The 23,591-nt window shown below is 40.6% G+C and overlaps 1 protein-coding gene across 1 annotated transcript in view; it reads right to left on the bottom strand.

Annotated features, from left to right (window-relative positions):
• DTNA (dystrobrevin alpha) overlaps positions 1-23,591 on the bottom strand; it is a 223,754-nt gene that overhangs the window by 7,048 nt on the left and 193,115 nt on the right. Inside the window, exons 14-22 of the mRNA XM_059484235.1 lie at positions 23,264-23,351; positions 20,710-20,807; positions 19,227-19,340; positions 15,960-16,056; positions 14,671-14,688; positions 10,580-10,739; positions 7,711-7,800; positions 7,030-7,198; positions 6,170-6,302 (exon numbers count right to left, since the gene is read on the bottom strand). Of these exons, the coding sequence (XP_059340218.1) occupies positions 6,170-6,302; positions 7,030-7,198; positions 7,711-7,800; positions 10,580-10,739; positions 14,671-14,688; positions 15,960-16,056; positions 19,227-19,340; positions 20,710-20,807; positions 23,264-23,351 (967 nt within the window). The remainder of the gene's footprint in view (positions 1-6,169; positions 6,303-7,029; positions 7,199-7,710; positions 7,801-10,579; positions 10,740-14,670; positions 14,689-15,959; positions 16,057-19,226; positions 19,341-20,709; positions 20,808-23,263; positions 23,352-23,591) is intronic.

Raw genomic sequence — 23,591 nt, 5'->3', positions numbered from 1 at the left:
ATCAGCAGCAATATCACAAGGAGCTACAATAAACTGATCTAATTCCACCCCCCCCCTTTTTTTTTTTTTTAATAAGCACAAACATAATACTGGTGTAAGAAAGTCTGCTGACTTTCTACTTCCTATGGCCACCTAGGGCCATATCAGCTGTATTGGTATCACTATTGAATGAATAAGGGCTTAGAAATAAAAATATCCATGTACCTTCTAAGCTTCAAGCAAGAACCCAATGGAAACTGTAAAAGCACTTTAGATACTATGAGTAGTATAAACTATTTTGAAGTTATTTTTCCAGTGCTGTGAAAGGTAAGTACCAAATAAAATACACAAGATATAACAGACTTCCATATTCACAACAGAGTGAATCTTGAGAAGATTCACTTACCATGTGAAGATGGATTTATCATAATGTACCATAATGCATTTTGTTCTTGTGGATATAGGTGAAGTGCCAAGTCCACCAGTTTTGGATGCTCATTTCTGTTAGGGTTGGGCTTTTCTAGCTCCTGGGAATGTTACACTCTTTGGTACTGGCCAGAAGGCTACCCTGGGAGCTACGAAGAATTTCACTATCAAAATCTTTCTTTTTGACAAGGTTTCGAATCATTCAGGAGATGAGACAGTATCTCAGTCTCAGATATCTGCTAATTCGAGATGGGATACAGATTTTCAAGAAAGCCAGGCTTCCAGGGCAGTATGTTTCCCCACATCACTATGTTAACACTACTTCCCAAAAAAAAAGGAAACCTTATATAGAATTGTCTGAGTTTTGTAATTCTAATTAAAAAGGGATTTTTTAATTTATTATTGCAAATTGTAATTATATTCACTTATATACAAAATTTCCACTATATACATTGTTATACATACAAATTGTTGTTGAAATATCTACTTTCCTTTCACATGACCTGATCTAAAACTGACAAATGCACCAAAACAGAGTAAGGAAACTTATTCTGCCGGCAGTAAATGTTTAGGGAACTTTACATGGCTCATGTTTTTAACAAGACTACTGAGAAAATGAATGTAACCCGAGGAGCAATGTTAGGAGAATTTTTATGAGCAGTTATTTGGTGTTTATAGTACTCTGGGTATTGCAGTTTATTTGCTTTTCACATCCAGTTATTCTGCTTCAGCTGCAAGAGACACTAAGACAGATGCCTTGGAAATACCCTTTAGCAGCTGCTTTCACAAGGTACACATTTTAACAGTCAAATTTCACTGTCATCAGAAGACACAAACCCATTGAATCAGGGTCAAGTTTTACCATCAAAACTGCCATATAAATGAGGAGGTCTAGGATAAAACATGACACACAAAATTTAACAACGTGAGTTCCTGTTAGAGTTGGCACAGGCTAGTTCACTGGTTTTGCTCATCTGAACATGACCCTGCCCAAGCTCCAGTGTCCATTTGATTGTTGACCTCTGCTTGCTTTCAGCTCTGGCTTTGAGGAAGAGGCTCAGTCTGCAGACCGGAATCAGATCCCTATTCTGATTTCTCCTCCCTTTCCCTCCCCATCATCCCATGGTTCAGAGTCTCAGCAGGATGGACAGCACTATCTCACTGCCATCTTCACAGCTGGGCACTGCACTCTCCTGGAGAGCCAGAAATGCAGAGTCCATGGCTTCAGATGAGGCAAGAAGAAAGGCATGGCCTCCCATTTCCTGGGCAAATGTTCAGAGTTACAGGCTACTTCACAAAAATAGATGTTGTCTGTCTTCCCGAGGAAAAACACAATTGCTGAACTTGGCAGTAACCTCAGTGCTGCAACTGTGAGGTTGGCACATGTAAGAAACATGCCCTCAATATGGTGATGCCTTGTTGGGGCTACCTAGAAACAGAGGTCAGGCAAAACTAAGGGAATAAAAAGCTGTTATATTTATTGAAGTGCCTTCAGGTACATTTCAGGCAGATTAAGCCCTCCAGGGCTATACCCAAAAAATGGATGACAGGTCGTGAGTTTTCACACTTTTATAAGTGTGGTCCATTTGCAAACTGGGCGTTAATTTTCCAATTACAGCTTCAGGTAATGAAGTCATTTACCCCAAGTTTGCTCAGCTCCAACTCACTTCTGTTTACATCTCTTGGGGCCTGAGGCAGTGAGGTGTTATTGATTCCCAGGCCTAGAGAGGAATTGTTTTGTCTGACCAAAATGGGAAGACAGTAGCTCCATATGGAGTTTAGAGTTACACACTAAAGAACTGCAGGATTACAAATATATGAAAAATATAAAAACTAAAATCCTAAGGCATCAATGGGACAGCAGGGAATTTACAGATCTTGCCATATTTTTGAACTACCAGCTTCTATCCAGTAGCTGAGTGCCTTCCACTATTTGGGGCTTTTTAAACTTCCACGAGACATCTGAGGACACCTCTGTGGTTAAGCAGCTGGTGGATTGCTTTCTTTAATGTTTGTGTAAGTCTTCTTTCACACACTAGAGTAGATGTTCTGATCTCATAAGAAATTATTTATTTCAGTTATCCTAGGAAGACTAAAGCATTGAATGGAATTAAACTCAGGTCTCTTGAAATGTAATCTCATTCCTTATCTCCTGGACAAGGCTTCTCTGTACTGGTTAATATATTTGTCATCATCCCCAGAGATGAAAAGCTCACATTCTCACTCTGATGGTCAACAAAGGAAAAACATAAAAAGGGTTAACAGGAATCCTTGACAGCTTAACAGGAATCCTTGGGACTAGGACTACAGATCCATAAATTAGAAGTGATTCAGAGAGATTCCAAGGTACCCCAACACAGGTTAAAAGGAGAAAGAACAGCATTGTCACATACATTCAGGCGCCACAAGATACATTGCAACTGAAATGTTTATTATGGGGATTAATTCCAAACTTTCTTCTAAATTATAATAATACTTACTTGAGAGGAGAGAGAAGAATATTGCACTCAACTTTGCAAACTGACCTGTAGATAACAAAGGACAGAAAACAGGAAGATGACAAATTAAGCCCGTGAGCAGCCAGGCAGTGTATTATTCTGAAAAAAGCCATGCACAAGCCTAGAAATAAAGGGAGCAATTAGGGACCCAGAAAATAAACCCAGTGAAAACTGTCTTACACAACATATCAGCAAAAGACTGTACCAAGAACAAAAGTGGAAACAGATGTGGGAGGATACACGCTGTTAGCATTTACACTTGTGCATTAAATGTGTTTGAGTTTTTTTCTGATACAGATACTTGTTATTTACAACATGCTTAAAAAAAAAGAGAGAAAAAGAAGCCTCCTCTAAGGTTTCATGTCCCTGATTTCCCTGTGTATCTTGGCTTTTTTATACTAATTTAGAGTTCAGCACAAAAATCTTTCTTGGAGACAAGGTGACACAAAATAACAAGAGTGGGTTTGGGCCAACCATCTTTCATGCTACACTACATCTACATGTTTTTCTAGATGTGCTGATTTTACACGAAGTGAGACATTTAATAACATAAAAATGGTTACCAGATTGTTACTGAGGTGACCATTCTGCACCCTTAGTAGGAGTTCCTCCTTGCAGATTTTTTCAGCTGACAATTGCATTACGATAGCTACAGCTTCTGGCTTTCTTTGGCAATCCAGATGAATGCAGTGTATATGTGAGTACAAACAGTAAAACAGCTTGTAATAAATTCCAATGGTTTGATGCAAATGAGAATAGTTGACCTGGCCTCTGTTCAACAGGATACCCTAAACAGAAATTTTCCAATTTTCCTTTGCTTTTCCAAGTAGTAAGCTGTGGCTTTTTTAGGATACTCAGTGATATTAGCAGAAAAAGGGATAGAAGAGTGAAATACCACAAATAAACAGTAAATTGCAGAGAACAACCAATGCTAAAGCACATATCTCAGGGTCAATATATGACACACTCCAACCAGCTCCTAATCTTAGTAGTTCCTATTAACTTAATACCTTTTCTTCCTTCCTTTAAACACATTCCCTATTTTAAATGGCATCACCCATACTGGGAAGGACTTCTCATGCATTGCCATTACATGCTTTGGGGCTGTGGTATCAACTAAAAATAGATTCTACTTACAAGTCACTACTGTCAAATCACTGCCTGATAGGAGCTGACAATCTCACAGACAGTAAAGTACATCATAAAACTTCTTCTGAAAAAATGCTGTTGAGCAGAACTTGCCTAGAATGAGGACTTTCTGTTCCCTCAGTGAATATATTTTTGACAAAAAAAAAGCTTTTCCTTTTTTTGGCCAGGGGAGGGTGTGTGTGTGCAGGGTTTTTTGTCTGTTTTTGTCCCTTGGTGGAAACAAATAATGTAAACCAATGGGGAATAAGCTTCACTTGTGTGTAGTCTTGGCTCACCTAAATTCAGGAGTTTTATTCTGATGTTAACAGGGAGAAAATTTCCTCCCTTTCTCCTGGGAATGTTGGTGGAAAACAACAGAAAAACTATTTTGACTGAAGCAAGAGTAACACCCAGTGCCATCAAGTGACATGCATAACTTCTCCTACCCTTATTTGCAGTGCACATACATCCTGAATTTTATGCATGTACAAAATCCCATTGTAACTCATGAAACTCAATTAACACTATTGCCATATATTGCACTTCCATACTGCAATCAAAATACAGTCAAACTAGTCTGTTGTTCTTTCTAAAGAACATGGAATTTTTACCAGCAAGAATAACATTTATTATTTGATGCCTGACAGCTGTGACTATCTAGGCACCCCTTCTCTAAACTGACACCTATGTTTCATTACATCAGCAGAAGCTGTTCATCCTGTTCAGAAGCTATAAGGCTGCGATTTTTAACCATTCCTATCTTGGATAAAAAGTTCTGACAATTCCCCATAGTCACCTGCTGTTGCCTTAGTAAATGATCTAAAACAATCCTGCTCCTTTTGTCATGTCCTTAAAGACCTCTGCAATGAAATTACTTTCGGCAGCCTACCATGGGAATGTAGCAGGTCTCAACAACAATAACAAAAAGATGTTCACATCAACCTCAAAGTTACCTCAAATTTTGACAAGACTCAATGAACTTTGCAATACTAACATATCCTAGCAGCTTTACAAAGAAGACCAAAAGAGCAGCCAATCTTCATTACAAAACAAGCCTGTCAGATACAGATTGTCTTTGAAGTGACCAGCACTGAACTGTAGAGGAAAATTACCAGAAAAGAAGGATAGATTTTATTAGCTCCTAGAAATCAGCAGTATAAAGAATTGCTGCCCATAAAGTGATTTTGAACCTCATTTGCAGACATCTGGCCTTTCAGAATACGTCTAATTTGGTTTTTGTACCCCATTTAATATGTTCTTTAGGGGTGACATCCAAATTTGAGCCAATTGCCATGTGGAAACAAAGTTATTTTTGCTTGCTTCAGCTCTACTCCCAAATAATTGAACTAGGTTTTCCCTCCTACTGACACTACTTCTAACTTTATAAGAAGTAATGTACTTTAAATGCATATATTCCAAGTCAGAACAATGGAAAACATGGCAATAATCTGCAACACCAGGTAGAAGTGGAGACCATAATGCGAATATGGGCATCTACAGAATTCCACCTCCCCCTGGCATATTTGCTTTGCTTAGACTCTTAAACAAATGCCCTTTGAGAGCTTCCTCAGGGAGGTGTTTAATAACAAATCCCCAGGCTTCTCTGCACCAGATGCTTGTTGAATACTTGGTTCTCTGGGACAAAATTTGTTCCAGACTCTTTTCTGTACCTCCAGATTCTGACAATGACAGTAACACAGACTGCACCTGAGCTTCAGTTCACACTGGAGAAACCCTTATGAATGTTTCTTCTTTTGGAGAAAAAAAAAAAAGACAAAGTAAATAGCAGGACACCTTGACACCACCATCCAGCACCTATGGTAGTGGGGAATAAACTCTAAGTGACTTGGTGGGCATGGGCAGAGAACAAGCTCAGAGGAGTTCTGTCCCACCTGGTTCCCTGGTACCCTTATGGATCACTGCTGCTTCAGGCAATGTGGTCTTCTTGGATATGCACATGGGCTGGATGCATGTGTGTCTGTGTAAGGCTGACAGCAGCTTTTGGAATGTGACTGCTCTGGTAACCCAGAAGAGATCACACCCCAGAGCCCGGGCCTGGTTAGATGGCCCTGGACACCTGAGGGCCATCATCCTTTCTCACTGAGGGAAAACAGGGGCAGTTGGTGTCCTTCTCCCACCTGGTACGCCTCATCCTGCAGCTTCTGCTTCAGGTACTCCTCCATTTTCAGTTCATTCTCCAGCTGGCGGACAGAGTCATTCTCATAATTTTCATCATCTGCTCTGACATAGGGGTCTCCATCTTCTGTAACCCTAAAGACAATTATTAATAAATAGCCTCCTGAGATGAATGGCATTCAGAGTCAATAAAACTTCCCTTTATTGTAATCTATAAGGACTGTGGGATACTTTTAGTCCAACCACATGCTCCACTAGTTAGTATTTTCCTGGCAGTGGAGAACACTTCTGTTATTTCCCTCTCTCACGAAGTACACCAAAGGGCATATTCTGCTGAAGGCATTCCCCTAAGGAAATGAGTAACAAAAGTTCTCAACAACTTCATACAAAGAGGCTGAACTAAAAATAACTAGAAAGATGCCTATTGTCTTTAAACGGAAGGATCAGATTGTAAAAATCAATCTGTTTGTTCATCAATTGAGTAGGTCAATGAAAAGCATTTTGTCTTTTCCATTTACACATTTCTCCTTTTCCAGAGAGCCCCAACAGGTCCCTCAGTCTGGATAAACATAGGACTGCAGGGCATATTTGGGAAAACAGCTGTCCCACAGCCTCCATGCTGCCTGAGTGTTCCAGGCTGGATGTGAGACAGCTCACTCCTGAGGGAGTCCTAAGTTCCAGGCTTTATTGTTTACAGAGCCCACTACTATGTAACCACAAAGCAGTCCTCACTTGGATTTATGCTTTTTTCTTTTTTTTTTTTAACCCAAATAATTGAGAGGGAGAGGAACTCCTGTGCGCTGCACACTGCTTTCAGAGGAGGAAGGATGAGATGAGGAGGAGGTGCCGGGCAGGTACCCACATGTCACTGCGGATGGAGCCGGTGGCAGCAGCGCTGTGGATGTATCCCGGCTTGCGGGCGTGGATCTGGGCCAGGAAAGCCTTCTCAGATGTCGGGGATGGAACCAGATCATCAAAATGAGTCCGGCCAAACTCCGAATCCACATTGCTCTCTGTCTCGCTGCCCACTTCTGGAAAGCAAAAAGTCCCATTTAACTTCCACAAAAGCACACTTGCCTATTTCTTTAAGCATTTCTTTGCCTTCCCAACCAGGAACACCATCTCCTTGTAGTGATTAAAAGCATATTATTCCACTTCTATTAGCAAAATTTACAGTTTTCTTCATGTGGTGGGACCAAATACTGAAACTTTTGCTTATCTCAGTTATTAGGTAGGATATTTTAATGGTAATACTACAGACTGCATCTTACAACAGGTCCTGTATGATCTATGCTAAATCTAATTTCTAAAGAGTGAAATCTCACTCCATGTGGAATCACAGTCAAATTTTTCACTGTATCCGGCTACACCTCTACATCCATGGCTTTGAGAACTGCTGAGTTCCAAAAGCTGTTACTTAGGGATTTTTTTTAACAAAAGCATAAAAAGTTTTGAAGATACATATCTTCCTACCTCCCACTTTTTTTCATACAAATGTGAGATGTCACTGTGGCAACTATTCCCCCTCATATGCCTCACTCACCAGAATTTAGTTCTTTTACCAAAGAAGACATGGTGTTGGTGATTGAATCTGCTGCCACCAGCAAATCATTTCTTAAATTTCGTCTCGCACCTGAAGCAAGAGATGGACAAAGCACAAGTTACCATTATTCACATGACATATGTTTTACTGTTGAAAGCAGTTGTGACCCCTCTGAAAGCTGTCACTGTGATAATTCAGGGTATCAAAGTCCTTGTGAAGGGCACGTGCAGAAGAGTTCTCTGCAGAATGGGCTCATTTACTTATGCTGTATGCAAAAGCAGAAGCCAATCCCCATGCTTCATTTAACCACAATGCCAGATATGTGGAGATTATTCATTGCCATCAAGCTTGCATTTGTGTGGTGACACCAGCAGACTAGGCCTGGAAGATTAAATCCAGCGTGAACTCATTTACAGTGCCTGTGGGGGAGGAGGGAAGAAATGAAGTGTTTTCTCCAAGTTCCCACAGCTCAGTTTAATGACACCATTATTGCCAGATATTTGCCAGATAATTATGGCAAATGTTGAAGAAACACACTTGACCTCATCTTTCATGAAGACTATATAGATTTCTCTCCTCTGCTCCCTCTCAGCCTCTCCTGCAGCTCAAGGACTTTCTTGTATATTCTACAATTTACTGCCTCTCTCTCTCCCTCTCCCCTGCCCCCCTTGTTTTTTTTTTTTTTTTTAATAAAGGAAGCACTACTGCTTCTCTAAACAGCCTCAGGCTGCTTTTAAACTCTTTCTAATAATGCATCCAGAAGTGTTTCCCTGCTGAACCTGGCAATATTCCCTTAACCATCAATCATGAGAGATTCTTGGGAGCTGCATGGAATACTCCTTCTTTAGGAGGGGTCTGTGGGTAACATGTGCTTAACTCTGTCAAATCCCAAACACAGATACTATTGTTGAATAGCTGAATAATCAATATATTCCACAGAATCACTAGTCTTCCAAATGCAATTATTTACAGGAATTGGCTACTGTAGATTTTTTAATACTTACTGAATGCAAACCAATACATTTTAAAAAGTTTCTCAAATCCTGAGGAGGGTTTTTTTTTAATGCATCCATTAGTAAATAGTTACTGGAATGTAAATTATAGTAGTTAAACTCTCTCTTACACACACAGACAGCCACTCCCTCTCTAAGGTCTTCCCAAATTTATACCTCTGAACTATTGCAAATGCTGTGAAAGAGAAATGGAAAAAATGAAGAGAAAACGTTCTTTAACCATGGCTTGTCTGCATTATGTGTGCAGATCTCTGTTGGTGCAGCAGAGAATGGAGCCATAAAACCTCAGTCCAACCCCCTCACAAAGTCATATGTCAAGATGTGACAGAATGCTGGCTTCAAGTTCTTTGGCTTTGACCTTCCCATCTAGAGCTTGCAGTAAATAATGACACAAACCTAGGTATTTATCAAAGGCAGCAGTTTTAAAATGTGATCACATAACTTCTTATATTGCTTTTGATCTTGAACAGAACACGTTTTTACACTTAAAATGCATTTGCCTGAGGCAGACTTAGCATTGTTTATGGATATTTTATTATTTATATATTATAAATAATATTATTTATCTTACTCTTAACTCTAGAAGAAGCTGTCCCATAACAGCATAGGAGCTAGGGCTCCATATTTTTGCCTGTCTTGATTTTTCTCATAGCAGAAAAAAAGGAAAACATATTGCCTGTTTTTCTTTTGCCACAGAAAATGAGATTAGCAGCAACCTGTTATGTTGAGACCAGGACTTATGCCTATGTTCAATACCTGAATTGACCAGCGCTATAGGACAAAGTTCTTGATTGCATTACAGATTCAACCTTGCCAAAAAACACACAAAAAGACACAATTCACAGGAAAATCAAGGGGAAGGGTGCCTGAGAGGGCTGAACTGGGTTCCTGGAAGAAGCATGCCTCCACTGTGGCAGAGGAACTTCTGAGCTTACATTTAAACTTATGTTTAATTTGTGCTGGGTAAAGAGGGGAAAAAACTTATTTGGATCATAGAAATGCAAATATGCAAATATTTTAGACAGAGCAGATTAAAAAATTAGGAGTATTTGTTCATTTAGATAACACAGACTACTCACTTTCTGTTATTCAACATAATAATTTAATTTATGGCCTTAGAAATTCAAAACAGTTTAAAATTTGTTCTTACTTGAAAAAAAAGTGGGAAGGTGATGACAGTTTTCTGGAAATGCAAAGAAAGGGTTCACTTAGACTTTTAGACTTGATCCCTGTCTAGTCTAACTGGATCCTTCTCAGGCCCAAAGCAGAAAGACAAGGGACAACAGTCACAAATTGCATCAAGGGATGTTTCACCCAGATAGAAGGACAAGGAATTTACACAATAAGGACGGTGAAACACTGCAACAGAGAAAATGAGTGACAGGAGCCATCCAGAAGTCAGCTGGTAAATGTCCTGAATGGTTTGATCTCACTTTGAAGCCCTCTTTCTTGGGCCAGAAGGACACAGTGACTCACAAAAGCCCTTTCCACCTCAACTAATTCTATGATTTTATCATTTACTTCCAGCAAAGTCTTTTTTTAAAACAGACTTACAATGCCTGCTGAGGTCAATAGCAATTTTTCTGGTTAACAGAGCAGTGATAAGGAATCAAAATTCCTTCTTACCCCGAGCTCAATTAATTGCCATCATTGTCCAGTTTCTGCCTACCTGCTTGCTTTGATGGCTGACAACGTTGATTTTCAATAGCAAAAAGCAGTCATCACAGACACTTTTTGTTTTGTTTTGTTTCATTGCACGCAACTCAAAAGCTCAAGTACATTCAGTCAGTAAAACCACAAGAAATAATGATTCTTCAGTCTCCAGGTGCCTCGGACAAGCTGTTAATGAGACTTACTTTGGGCAAAGGCTTCCTGCACATCTCCTCCCACCCCGGTCAGAGAGTCCTGAGGCGCGTGGGTCGGGGTGGAGCAGGCAGAGGCAGACCTGATGGGCATGGGGATGGGCCGGCTGATGGTGTGGCTGGGCGAGGAGCGCGGGGAGCCCGCCCCCTGCGTCTGCAAAACAATCCAGGTGTTAGTCAGGGGCTTTGCAAGGGCCTGCCTGCTCTCCTGGCCACCCATCCCTCAGCGTAAAGGCGTCGTGCTGCTTGTACATCAGTTGGGGAATGTTAATTTTGCTAGAAGAAATAAACCGAATTCAGTTGTTAGTTGACAGCGAGGCTTCTGTGTAGAGAAACAGTAAGTAGGAAAATATGAGTCAAGGTCTGACTTCCTCCAAGCATGGGAAAATGTCAGGCAGCTAAATTAAAAAAAAATCCAAGTTAATAAAGACCACACTGCAGAGCTCTCTGCCCTCTCCCCTCTCACTCCCCCAGTTCACATGCATGTCTGCTGAGCTGCAACCCATTCTGGCTGGGAGAAGGGAAAGCTGCTGGCACCAGCCTGGCTTTCAGCCTGGCCAAGGGACTGGAGCAGCCCCTTTCAGCACAGCCCTGCCCTCCATACCCCTGCAGGACAAGTTCATGGTACGTGCAACCTCCCAGTCACATAAAGTCTGACACTCTCAGTAAATAACACACAGTTCTGCTTTTTATTTGGAGCTAGAGAACTATTTAAGCCACTATTAAATTATCTGCTCCACATACTCAGACACTCCCAAAACACTGTGGGGATAGGGCAATATAAATGCCTGCCATGGGTTCAAGCTGCTGGAAGTGAAAATGTTTTAACACCAGTCATATAAATGTCATGCTGTTAGCACCTCACAGTTAGGATCACTTAGCTGAAATTCAAGCAGACTTTAAAAAAATTGCAATTTTTACTAATGCAGCTCGGTGAATGATACCCAGAGACACAGCACTCTTCTCACCCTCTGTTTCAAAGTCTTGGGAATGTGTATCCATGTAAGAAAAAACTAATACTGGAACCCACACCTAACTGCACATAGCTTTTGAAACCCAGTGTTTAGCACATGCCAAGGATGGAGGTGGCTTGAGTTCTTTTAAAGGTGAACTGCAAGACAAGCTCCTGGTTATTTTCAGTCAAAAGTGACTGAAGAGGTGGTGTTTCTCTTATCTTGGCTTTATTTTAAAAATACAGGAGGATTTCTTAACTCTTCCCATGGCATTTACTTTGACTCTGGCATTGACTGCCAGTGCAGCTCTGATTATGTTTGGCAAATATGTTCTAAGAAAGACAAGAGCAGGCCATTGCAGGTTGAGTGCAGCATTGTCCTTAAAACTTTTATAAATTCCTCACCTGGACCATAAATAATGTATCAGAATACTAAGCTATTTGTTCTATTTGTTCTTTTATCCTATCACCCCTTCCTAAGAGACATTATCACCTGAAAGCCATCAAAGGTACATTAGTTTTATGAGAAATAAGCACATTACTGATGGAGGAATGGAAGATTTAATCCTTATAATTTCTTTAATTATTGGTTTTGGAACATTTACATGATGGATGGAAAAGGCAAATTGAATGTATAAAGGCCAGATGCTCTCCTGTTTCTAGAATCATCTATACCAGCAGAAATGGAGATATTTAGTCCTCCAGAAGAAGGGCTCAGAGCAACTTGGAGATGCTCCAAGGTCCTTGTTAGCCATAACCCCTGCACATCAGGCAGGGCACCCAGGATCTACAGCTTTCTTCTTTCATGCCCTGACAGAGCACATTTCATCCTCACTGAAACACATCTGCAGAAGAATTTTTGGTTTTCAGCTCTCTGAAAGACAAGTGCCATTTTTCCTTTGCCTTTTTCCTTAGCTCCCTTTTGCCTTTGATCTCTGTTCTGGGAACACCAACAAGAGTGGGAACTTTCAGAGAAAGATGAGGAAAAAAATGGACAAAATTTGCTTCCTGCCATCAAATCATATTCAGGAATGAACTTCAGAATAGGCATTTTATTTACTAAAAATAACAGATGCCTGCCTGTACCTCTGGGCTGGAATTTTCCCTTAAGAGATGTGGAAACTGCTGCATATCCAGTGCTTACCCTCTGTCTGCTCTGCAGCTACGACTGAAACCTTGTTTGTTTCCCAAACAAAATGTTTGGGAAACACAGGAAGATGAAGCATTCAGAGTTCCTTGTCCAGGAAAAAATCTCACTTTTTATACTATTTGGGCAGTATGAGATGGAACTGATGAACGGCAAGTTAAAATAGCAGGATACTAGGGAATGCCTGATTTCAGAGAGGTGAAAACTCAATCTATTTTACTCATTTAGATCCACCTCAGCCCAGGTTTGTGGCAATGAAGTGGTATTAGGATTGGATTCCTGCTTAGTGGTTATCAGGAGAATTGTGGTTTTCAAAGGCTAATGGTCTGAAATCTGCTATGACAGCCAGTTTTAACTTCTTGATGAGGTCAGCAGAGAAGACAAGCCCTGAATTGCTTTCAAACCTTGACAGCTCTACCAGCTAAGGATTAAAGCAGGCTGAAAGAGGAGCTACCACAGCTACTGTGGATATTTGGATGGCTTCAGCTTTTGTGTAGTACTTGGTTGCAGCTATCAGTGTTCTCCTGCCTCCCAGGAAAATTTTCAGGTATTTTATTTAATTCACCATCCCTAGTCAAATTGCTACAGCTTTTAAGTTAACTCTTGCTAGACAGGAAAATTTCCCCACTATCAAGTGTCACGCATGCTTAGCATAAAACGCTTGAAATGAAAACTGGCTTTACAGGAGTTTTAGCCCATTGCTCCCTCTGCTGGGACTGAGCTGGGATGACATATGGGGAAATCACACAGCCTCATCAAACGACAGGGATGTGAAGAACTCATTATCCTTTCTGAAGTAAGGGCAATGGAGAAATAGATAATTCATAAGCATTAGATGAATTGCCAGGCTGCTCATTCCAACTGAATTCCTCCAGAAATTAATTTAATCCTGTTTCTCTCAACAGATCATGAAATGGCACAGCATAATGGGGATCATTAAATGGAAATGGTGAGAGTAATTCTTTAGCATCATCACCTGGTATTCAGTGAGGCTATTACTCTTGGAAAAAAAAAAAGCCATAAAAATACCTCATAGCAGCCTGAAAATGTTCTTTCACTTACACTGTCCAGTGAACATTTTACATGATAAGGTAACTCCTGTCACACTGGAAGCTTCTCTTTTGTGAACAGATTTTCAGAATCAAAAAAGACATCCCTTACATGGAGGTGGTATTTGGGCAGATTTATTTTTTTGAGAGCAAGTCTACAAAAATTAGCCAAATGTTGGTTTTACAAAGGTAAGCATTACCTACTCTGGATGCTGTATCACGGACAGAACACATCAGACTTGTGACTGCACTTCTGCTGATGAAAGCAGGAGGAAATGCCTTTTGTTAAAATGAAACACTTTTACTGAACTCATAAATCAGACTGCTATCTGAGAAGCGCCTGTTTTTTAAAGCCTAATATATTTCCAAGATCCATTACAATACTGAAAAGCTCAGAAACAATTCAATCTTCTAAAATTTACTATTATTAATGTAAATACTTCCTCTTTTTGATCTAGGTTGCAGGAAACATTTATTTCCCTAAGACTCATGGGACTGTTAGCATCAAGGCCAACTTTTAAAGATGTGCTCACTATGCCCTGACTTTTTGGATAAAATGAGCTTTCAAACTTATTACCCTCGTCTAATTTAAGCTCAGTTATGCTTTTTTTGAAAGTAAAAATTTCTCATTACATTTTCAAAATGTTATCTGTTGAATTCATATTCTAGATTGGTTTCATTACATTTGAGGTGTGATTTTTATACCTTACATGTTTTAATTTAGAGGAGTGAGGAAAAGATTCCTTGTAGCCATGACTCACTTTCTAGAGCACATTGTGAATATTGCTCCAAGACACATGTGGGAAAGAAGTGCAAAATATTAATTTTGGTCAAAAGAACACACACAGACTTCTCAAGCAAAAGAAGGAACACAAATCACAGGAACACAATCACATTTAGGAGTTAGTGAGGCATCCAAGTGCAGTTAACTTGCTACCTGTTTCAATTCTTCTTCCTAAAGAAAAAGAGGATCAGCACATGAGATGAGCCAGCATGTAAGTGAAGAACAAAAACCAAAGCCAAATTTGGAGCACAGGGTTAAAGGTGCAATCAAGATAGTTGAAGATATGAGACCAGGTTATGTCCCACCTCTGCACACTTTGAAACACCAGAACAGTGCAAAGTGTGCAGAAAGCTGCTGTCATTTCCTACCCCAAATTTTCTCTGTCCAGCTAGTGACTAAGAGCAGGCAGCCTTCACTGCTGGTTGTGGCACTGCAGCATTTCATGGGGAGAACAAAAAGTATCCTGCCTAGTTCCAGCCCCCAAAAATCTGCTGGCTCTTCAGTGGGCCCTGCTGCTGAGGTGCCACCAATTTGTGCATTGTGGCTGCAAAGCCTGTGTCTGAGGAGGGGCAAGTGACAAAAGGTGACAAACTCATCCTTTGATGCAAATGGCTCTAAATGGATGCATGTTTCTAAATGGGTTTCAGTGAAATTGCTTCTGCTCTTATCTGAGCCATATTTGACCGAAGTTGCACTGAATTTCTACGAACTCAGTTGAGCTGCCATAGACAACAACTAAAGAGTCTCCAGTGATACTCAGGGAGCTTTCTTCCAATGTGAATTTGTGGCATCATCTGTCCTGAAGTACATCAGGTAAAATAAGGCTGCAAATAAAAACACATATTCCATCTCACCCTAGCCTCTGTTTAAAAATGCACATGTTTTTTGATATCTTGGTTCTTAACTGAGATCCTAGTTGAGACATGTTTCATCTCTTCAACAAGGGCCTGCTTCTGTGTCCCTGGAAAGGAAACAAGTATTGTAGGGAAAGCACCTCTGAGCTGAGAGAGGTAGATGTGGCTGTTAAATGACTCATCTGACAAAACCAGCAACTGAATAAATTAAAGAAACTTGAACTTAAGTGCCAAGTTAAAGGCCTAATGACTCTATACTGTCAGCTGCAGTGAATAATAGTGTACAGTACTGAGGTTTTTTCCTTACAGCTAACAGTTAACTTGTTTTATGTGTTGGTTCCTTTTCTTTTTCTTACTCATTTTAGCAGTAGGTGACAATAATGATGCAGTACTGCTACAGGAAGGACATTATCTGAACATCATCTGAAACCCCTGAATTAAAAGACCAAGGCAAAACATAAGAAGGGAGGGAAACACAGTCTCACAGTGGGTAGAAACAGTCAGGTTCTGCAGAATTCTGTGGTTTCATATTCTCCCTCTCCTCTCTCACTTAGTGTTTTCCTTGGCAGTAGCAGGTGTAGCTCTTACCTTCAGCAGTTTCATGAGGCCTTCTAGCTGCACCATCAGCTCCCTTCGGCTTTCCTGGAGCGCAGACATCCTCTGTTCCAGCTCATCCTTCCTCTGCCTGAGAAACAAGGAGACCTGATCAGGGCTTACCCCTCACAGCAGCAGCAGCAGCTTTTAACTGCATCATTCTGCCAGCCCTACTATGGGGACAGACACCTACAGACCACAGGAAAGCAAACACACAGTGTGAATTCAGCACAGGGTTTAGAAATGTGGCTCCATGAAGGCAAGGGAGCTCCCTCTCACTGGGAATCCTCACAGGACTGAATAGTGATTAGGGAAAAGACAGACACTGCCACAGACCCTTATTCAAAGAACAAATGAGGTTCAAACAAGCTTGTGTTATAGTCCCTTGTGCAAATGCCTGGCAATTTTAGCTTTGGAACTCTCTAGTCAATAACCTCACTAGCTGTCAGGAGAAATTAAAGCCAAGCCCTGAAGGACAGGAAATTACAGCAGGGGCACTGAACACAGTGAGATATGAAAGAAGCTAAGAGAGTTCAGAAATTCAGACAAAAACCCACAGTAATCTGCTTTTGTTTCTATTTTTTTTTTTCCTGAAAACAAGAGGAAGACTATCACATAGTACAGATATAACTGCTTGAAGTTAGCTCTCTGCACTCAGAGTCCAGTGCTGGCTGTGTGACAGTGTGAATACTGAGCCACTCCAAGTGTGACAGTCTCTCTGTGCCCCCATAAATCTGAACAGCTTTGATTCTGCACAGCTCCACTGCACAGGATGGGGGAACAGCACTTGCACATGTTAAACCACTAAATTGTGAGAGGTCTCCACCTAAAAACAAAATAAAATTGTTGCCTCCTGGAGGATATGAGATAATTAACATTGTTACTGAAAAATATATGTACATTTTATATTCTCCTGTATTGCACATAACATACAAACACTATGTTGTTAGCCTTGTACTACCTACAAATATGACAATTTAATCCTAAATGCAAGAGCACTGGAACCAATGAGACTACAGATACAGACAACATTGATTCCTACAGGACTGCTCATGTGTGCTATCCCTCACCTTTATAAAAGGATCATATAGTAACACTGCCAGGTTGCATTTACTCTTCTGAAGGATTGATCTATTTCCTGCTACAAAATGCCTGGTTGGCTTTTCTTTTCCAGACACGTAATGGTTGGAAATGCTATGAACTGTACAAAGGCAGCAGAGTTTATTATTTAACAAAAATAAGGTCCGTGTAATTCAAAGTGGCAGGTCCTAGTACAGAGCTCTGCTGGTTTTACATTCATTCCACAGGGAGAGAGGAGCTAAGCAGTGTGCACTGTCCTCTGAGGTTTTTTTCCTGCTGTACTCCAGAGCAAATTCTTGCAAGTAAGGGGTTTTCCTACCTGTCTCCAAGACAGTACTGGTAATGAGAAGGAATGCTGTGTTCAGGACTCATTTCACTGAGTGCCACACTACAGCAGCTTGAGAAAGATGGTGGGACAGGTACCCACAACATGGCTCACAGATTCCAACATTTCCTAATACAACATGAACTAAATTGCTCTACAGCCCTAAGTGCTTCAAGCCTGAAAAATGAGCAGGGTAACAGACATAAATCAGAGCTGCTACCCTGAGTCCTGCTGTTTTACACATAAAAAAAGCCTTGTGCCATCTCAAGTGTCTAGGAATTTGAGGTGGTGTTAAAATTCCCCAGTAAATCCAAAGTCATGACTTTTGCCTTTCAAATGGTGAACATTTCAGAAGGAATGCAAAGTAGTTCAGACCCAGGGATTAAAAGTTATTTTCTGATTCTCGTACTGCATATTAAATCAGGGAAGGTAGAGGTGAGGAATTCAGTATCAGTGCCCTAGGGACATTGCTTATCAAGAAATTAAAATAAGGGTATTATGCTTTAATATGTGGATCAAAATTGAAAAGAGGGAAAAGCTAAGTAGTCAGCCTGCTAACACTGCACAATCATTCCTTTTTTTTTAAAGTATAATGAATTTTATTAGGCAACTATATAGAAAGTTGATTTCCTAAACCTGCTGAAGATGGACCTTCAGTTTGATGGACAAGAGTTACATTATTGGTATATTTTACAGTGTACACATTTTCATGACAGGCATTCTATATGTCTCACACAATGACACTTGCCTGTAGATCTCTAGAAGTAATTACACATTAAAATCCCTCATAGAAATGAAGAAGCTAATTTGTATTTAGATTGGGAAGCCAAAGTAATGATTTGTGAATCAGAAAAATATTTTTGTGCAGAAAACTCCATAATAAAACTATCAAATATTTGTAAAGAAAAAAATTTACCACAGTTTCTTATTAATTTCCTTTGGATATGCATCAGACCTCTAAAATATTAGTTGTGTGAGGAGCGGCTAAGTGGCAAAAAATGTTCATTAGTCAGGGGGCAGAGCAATCTAGCATTGTTTCACTGAAAAGAAAGTGCTTACATGCTCTTCTCTATTCATAAAGAGCATTTTGAATAGTTCTTATTGGATTCTCTGTCTGGCTCTCACAACATGAACTTCAGGACTTCCAGGGAGCCTATGGATCTGGGCCAATGACAATTGTACTTCTTCAATGTGATATACATGGAAATTAGTAAATTCATGTAGAGTATTGCAACTAAGATGCAGTCACATCCATATTAATGTTTTTAGCTGGGTGGGATGACTGGAGGAAGGATCCTCTAAATCTTCAGCAGCTGCAGATGACATTACTCTTCACCCCCCACATGAAAAGGAGATCATTCTGCAGCCTGGATTGGCACCACGAAGAGAACTGACCTCTCCTTAGAGTTCAACACATGGGGGAAATTTCCAAAGATTAACATCTAATTCTGGCTGTATTTTCATGTAGTTCTTTATTTTCTTTAGCATAAACTAGAAATCTTTGTAAAGGCATTTGATCTGAACATTTTTTCCCATATAATTAATGGCATTTGGACCAGGCTGGAGGGACCTGTTCCAAATGACCTAAGGCCCTAATTCTGCAAATCCTAATGTATATGCTTAATTTAATGTAGAGGAGTAGCATGTGAGATTTCTCATGCACACAGTTTAAAGCATAAGCTTAATTACTTCTAGGACAACGGGCTGCAACAAAAATTGATAAAAAATACATATTGGCTGACTTACTTAAAAAACCCTCCAAAACCATAAGCCAGGCTTATCTTTTATTTCTTCTCTTGCTGAGATTGAGTGGCTGGCCCCTGCCAAGACCAGAGGTTTTACTCCTGTGAGCTTACCTCAGGAGCCGGAGCTCTGCAAGGAGAGTGGGATTTTGCTGGGCCTTCTCTGGTGTGGGCTGAGACGCTTGCTCATGCTCAAGTCGCAGCCTCTGAATCTCCTGCAGGATTTCTCTTGGGGAGGAGAATAAGCAGAAGACCATAAGTCATTAATTTTCCACAAAAGCAGCTCCCTGGACATTGCAAGAGGTGAAAAAGCATGACTATATTTAGCTTTAAATCAGTGAAGATGTAAGTAAAATGACTTGTTTGCAGCCAACCAAAGAAGCCTTCAGCAATGGGACATTTTCTGGATATTTTCTGAATAAACTTTTAGGATTTTGCCATAAAGGGAAATCATTCTTCAAAACTCCCCCAAAAACACAGGTAGACATAAAATAGCTCTGTGCTTGACAGAACTGCTCCCTTTTAATTCTTCACCATGAACATTTCCAGCACCTCAGGAACTTAAAAAAAAATGGAAGTAACCTTTCTGGATATTGTAGGGTATCAGAGAAAATACTTAGCCCTTTAAAATACTTTGAATGGAAGCAGAGATGTGACAGCAGTTGACAATCACAGAAAAGCACTTTAACAAGACTTGTTACGACTGGCTTGTGAGCCCTGGAGTGCTGTCAAAAGGCTAATATAAAGCTTCACAGCAGAAGGTTGAAACCTTTGTGAATTTTGTCTCTTCTTCACAATGTGCTGGAAGCAGACGGTCAGGAGTCAGCCTCGAAGTATGAAAGGCAAATCGAGACTGGAGCTGGTGGTGCTCATTACACGGCGACAGAAGGCAGTGCAGAGTTTGGAATAGGAAACCATCTGGTCTGGGCTAGCCTCTGTTTTATGGTCCAGCACTAAAAGCGGGGCTCTGCTGCCATACATTTCATGGCATCAGGCAGTCTGGTACCCAGGGCCAGGTTCTCTGCTGTTAACAAACAGGCATCACTCCTTTTTTGGGCCGGCTGGCCTATTTCTCCTAGACACTCTTTCAGTTTCAGTCACATCTGCACCTCCTGTCTCATTTGATCAGCAGCCTAACTTGCTGCTAGTCTTCCTGCTAACCTCTCCCATGCAGACTGTGCTCTGAAGAGCTTTAATCATCTTTTCCTGAATAAAAGCAGGGGAGCATAACATTACAAGCGTGACTGATCCTTTTATCATCTCATGTTATAGTGCTACTGAGAATCCAACTGGAAGTTAATCTGGTTTTGAAACAGGACAGACTTTTTTTTAAACTCTTAACAAACAGCAGCTGCAAACAGTAAAGCATCCATGATTATATCATGTCATTGGACATTACACTTCTGAAAACATGGGGTGGCTATGGATTTCAGAGCCTTTAGCCTATTGTATGGGCCTTTTTGTGCTCTTTTTTTTTTGTAGGGGGAAATATATGTGCCTGTATAAGCACATTGTACAGGTGGTAAAAAATGCTAAGAAACAAACACATATGTAACATATGGGACTGAACAAAACCAGGAACTTAGTGGATCCTTACCGGTTTTTATTTTCGAGCTCTGCAATCAGCTGCCTTTGTTGCTTGTTTGCATCAATGGTGAAGGAGATATCTGATGCCCCTCTCTGCTGACTCGGCTGCTGTTGTAAAACAGAGAAGGCTGCATTGAAACAGGAATAGCCAGCATGTACCACGAGTTCAACACAGATCTGTTCTGTGACATCTGCTTACAGAAAGTGCAGTACCAAGCTTGCCTAGACTAAAAAAAGAACATTCATGTTGTGCTCATACCAGTATGGAACTATTGCTAGTAAAAGCAGAGTAAGTGCTAGAATAAATAAGACTCAGTGTTTACCATCCTGTCAGTCACTGCTTCTTCACGCAGCTTCCTCTGAACCAATCATAAAAGGCAATGACACTGCTGCAGGCAGTTGCTGTAATGTGGCTCTTGATACTGATGCTACAGACAAGAGGAGCACACTGGAGGAAAAAGCAGTGTCTGCCTCCAGAAAGGATGGGATGTGTTTCCAGTGCAGTGATGCTTTGTGCTCTTGAAAGCTCGGTTTTACTTTCAGTTTGAAAGCAGTGCTCAGTTTTCAGTCTGGCTGTGTGGCCTATTTGGCCAAGCTTTCCAATCTGCTCTCATGATATTTCAGAAAATCTCTTTCTACAGTCCTTCATGTACAGCAAAATCTTTTTTTTCCACCAATAAAATTATATGAGAATTTGTCCCTCACCAAACTAGGCAGTGCTCCCTACAGCTTCATTGGACTATGCCCTTTTCGCATGTTCATCAGCAATAATCAATCATTGTTTTTCTTGTTCACACTCCTGTATTTCAGTATTGTAACAATGACAACACAGAACAGGACATTTAAAAGTTTCACAACTATGAAGGATACCAATTTATTTCTAACTCCCACCTGAAAGAATCAGGTATTTAAAAATACTCTGCTGAGTTACTGCTGTGATATGAGGGCTCATCACCATAAAAAGGCCTGTGAAGTGTAACTCTGGAGTGTTATTTTATGTAATGCCAGGCATCCCCTCTGCCAGGAGGTGAAGCCTCAAAAAGGATGAAGATACATTTCAATAGCCTAACAAAGGTTAGGACTGTCTGTGGGAAAAGGACAGTATGTTTCCCCCATAAGCACACACTATCTTTTCTGCTATGGACACGGTTTCCCATTAACACATCAACCACAGGGAAGCAGAACAGTGCATAAAGAACTGATACATGCTGGTGGATGCCATCACTCATACAGGAGGAAGCAGGATCTTTATCCTGAATGCCCACTGTTACCAATATATTTAGTTCCTTAAAATCCAGAATGACTATCACCAAAGCTTTAAAAATTTCCACTGCCCCTACTGGGCATCAGTCTTTTGCTTGGAAAGATTTCTCTTTATGAAAACCTCCCCTCTTCCTTCTGTCTCTTTTGTTCAAAGAGCAAAGATGGATGGCAATGAGAAATTCAGTATTTTCCTTCAAGTGAGCTCTGTTTATACTGTTTTTCCCTACATCAAGGACACATGTTATATGGAACTGATGTCAACTGATTTTTAACCAGAGACATTATTATTACTGGGGAATCATGTTCCCATAAAGAATTACTGTCTTTCAGGAATAAGACTGTTATCTACAGGTTGCCTTAAATTTGAAACACTGTGTCACATGTCTGGAAAGGATTGATTTGAGCTGGACTGGCAGAACAGAAGCACCCCTCTCCTCCCAGGCAGCTGCAGGTAGTGTGAAATCTCCGTGACAGCATCTGCACAGGGCAGCAGACTGTCTTCATGTGGTCTGAATGTGACTCAGTGTCTTTACACAATGTGTGGTGCCCAATTTCACCCTTTCAATTGATCCCACAGTGTGAAAATGTTTCTGGGTGCTCCAGACCTGCTGCTTTTCACTTAACCATCATTCATGGCCCCTTGTTCTATCAAATGGTCTGAGATCGAAAAAAAAGTAGCTAGGCTGACCTTTTATGTACCATTTAAGATTTAATATACTTTGATAAGATTCCTGCTTCATTCTCTCTTGTTCCTGAATGCAGTTAGTGAGGTTTTAGCCTGTCATCACCTTCTATCTTTGGACACAGAGAGCAGAATAATCATTGCTCTGAAATGAAAATGGGAGCCAGGGCTAATGCAGGGGGTCATTACAGTCATCCTGCTGAAGAACATTCTTTAATATCCTTAGTGCTTAAGGCCCTAGTGGCTGTGATATTTGAGCTAGAGAGTAAAATGGATTCACCACCACATTTTCCCAATGCAGTAAATCATTAACCTTTAACCAAAGCTAATCCAGACAATATTTTATAGTCTTTCCTGAGTTCAAGATGTCAGACTCCCTTTGATGCAATTATTTAAATGCCACTGCATTAGTATATAGATTATATGCATTAGTATGTGGATTCTTTGGATTCAATGGACTGCATAAAAGTGTTATTATTAAAGCATAACAGCCTCTGATGAAAAGAACAGGGAAAAATAATCCATTAATCATTAGACTGTCAGATATAATTTCCCTGATCTTGCCAAGCCCCTGGAACACAACAGAAGGAAAGTACCTTCTTTTAATTAAAACACTTACTGATGAAGAAGTTTCTGCTGCCAGCCTTGCTGCATACCTGGCGATCAGCTTGTGCTCTTCATCCAGCCGACTTGCACTGTCAAGGACGCTGCCCAGGGAGAGGGGAGATGGGGAGAGAGGTTAATACACAGCAAAAACACCCTCTGCCTCAGCCAGCCACCACCTCACACCCCAACACGTCAGTCAGAGCAAAGGAGCAAACCATCACCGAATTAGGAACAGGTGATGTTAATGGAGCAAAGGGCAGAGAATTTCCCTGGCAAGATGAGCTCTAAGGGGCTGGGCACCACCTCTCCATAGGGAGAAAACAGCAGCGCCCTGCAGCCCA

This window comes from Ammospiza nelsoni, chromosome 1, assembly GCF_027579445.1.
Source record: "Ammospiza nelsoni isolate bAmmNel1 chromosome 1, bAmmNel1.pri, whole genome shotgun sequence".
Lineage (NCBI taxonomy): Eukaryota > Metazoa > Chordata > Aves > Passeriformes > Passerellidae > Ammospiza > Ammospiza nelsoni.
Note: the sequence above shows the minus strand (reverse complement) of the source record. Positions and strands in the feature narration are given on the sequence as shown.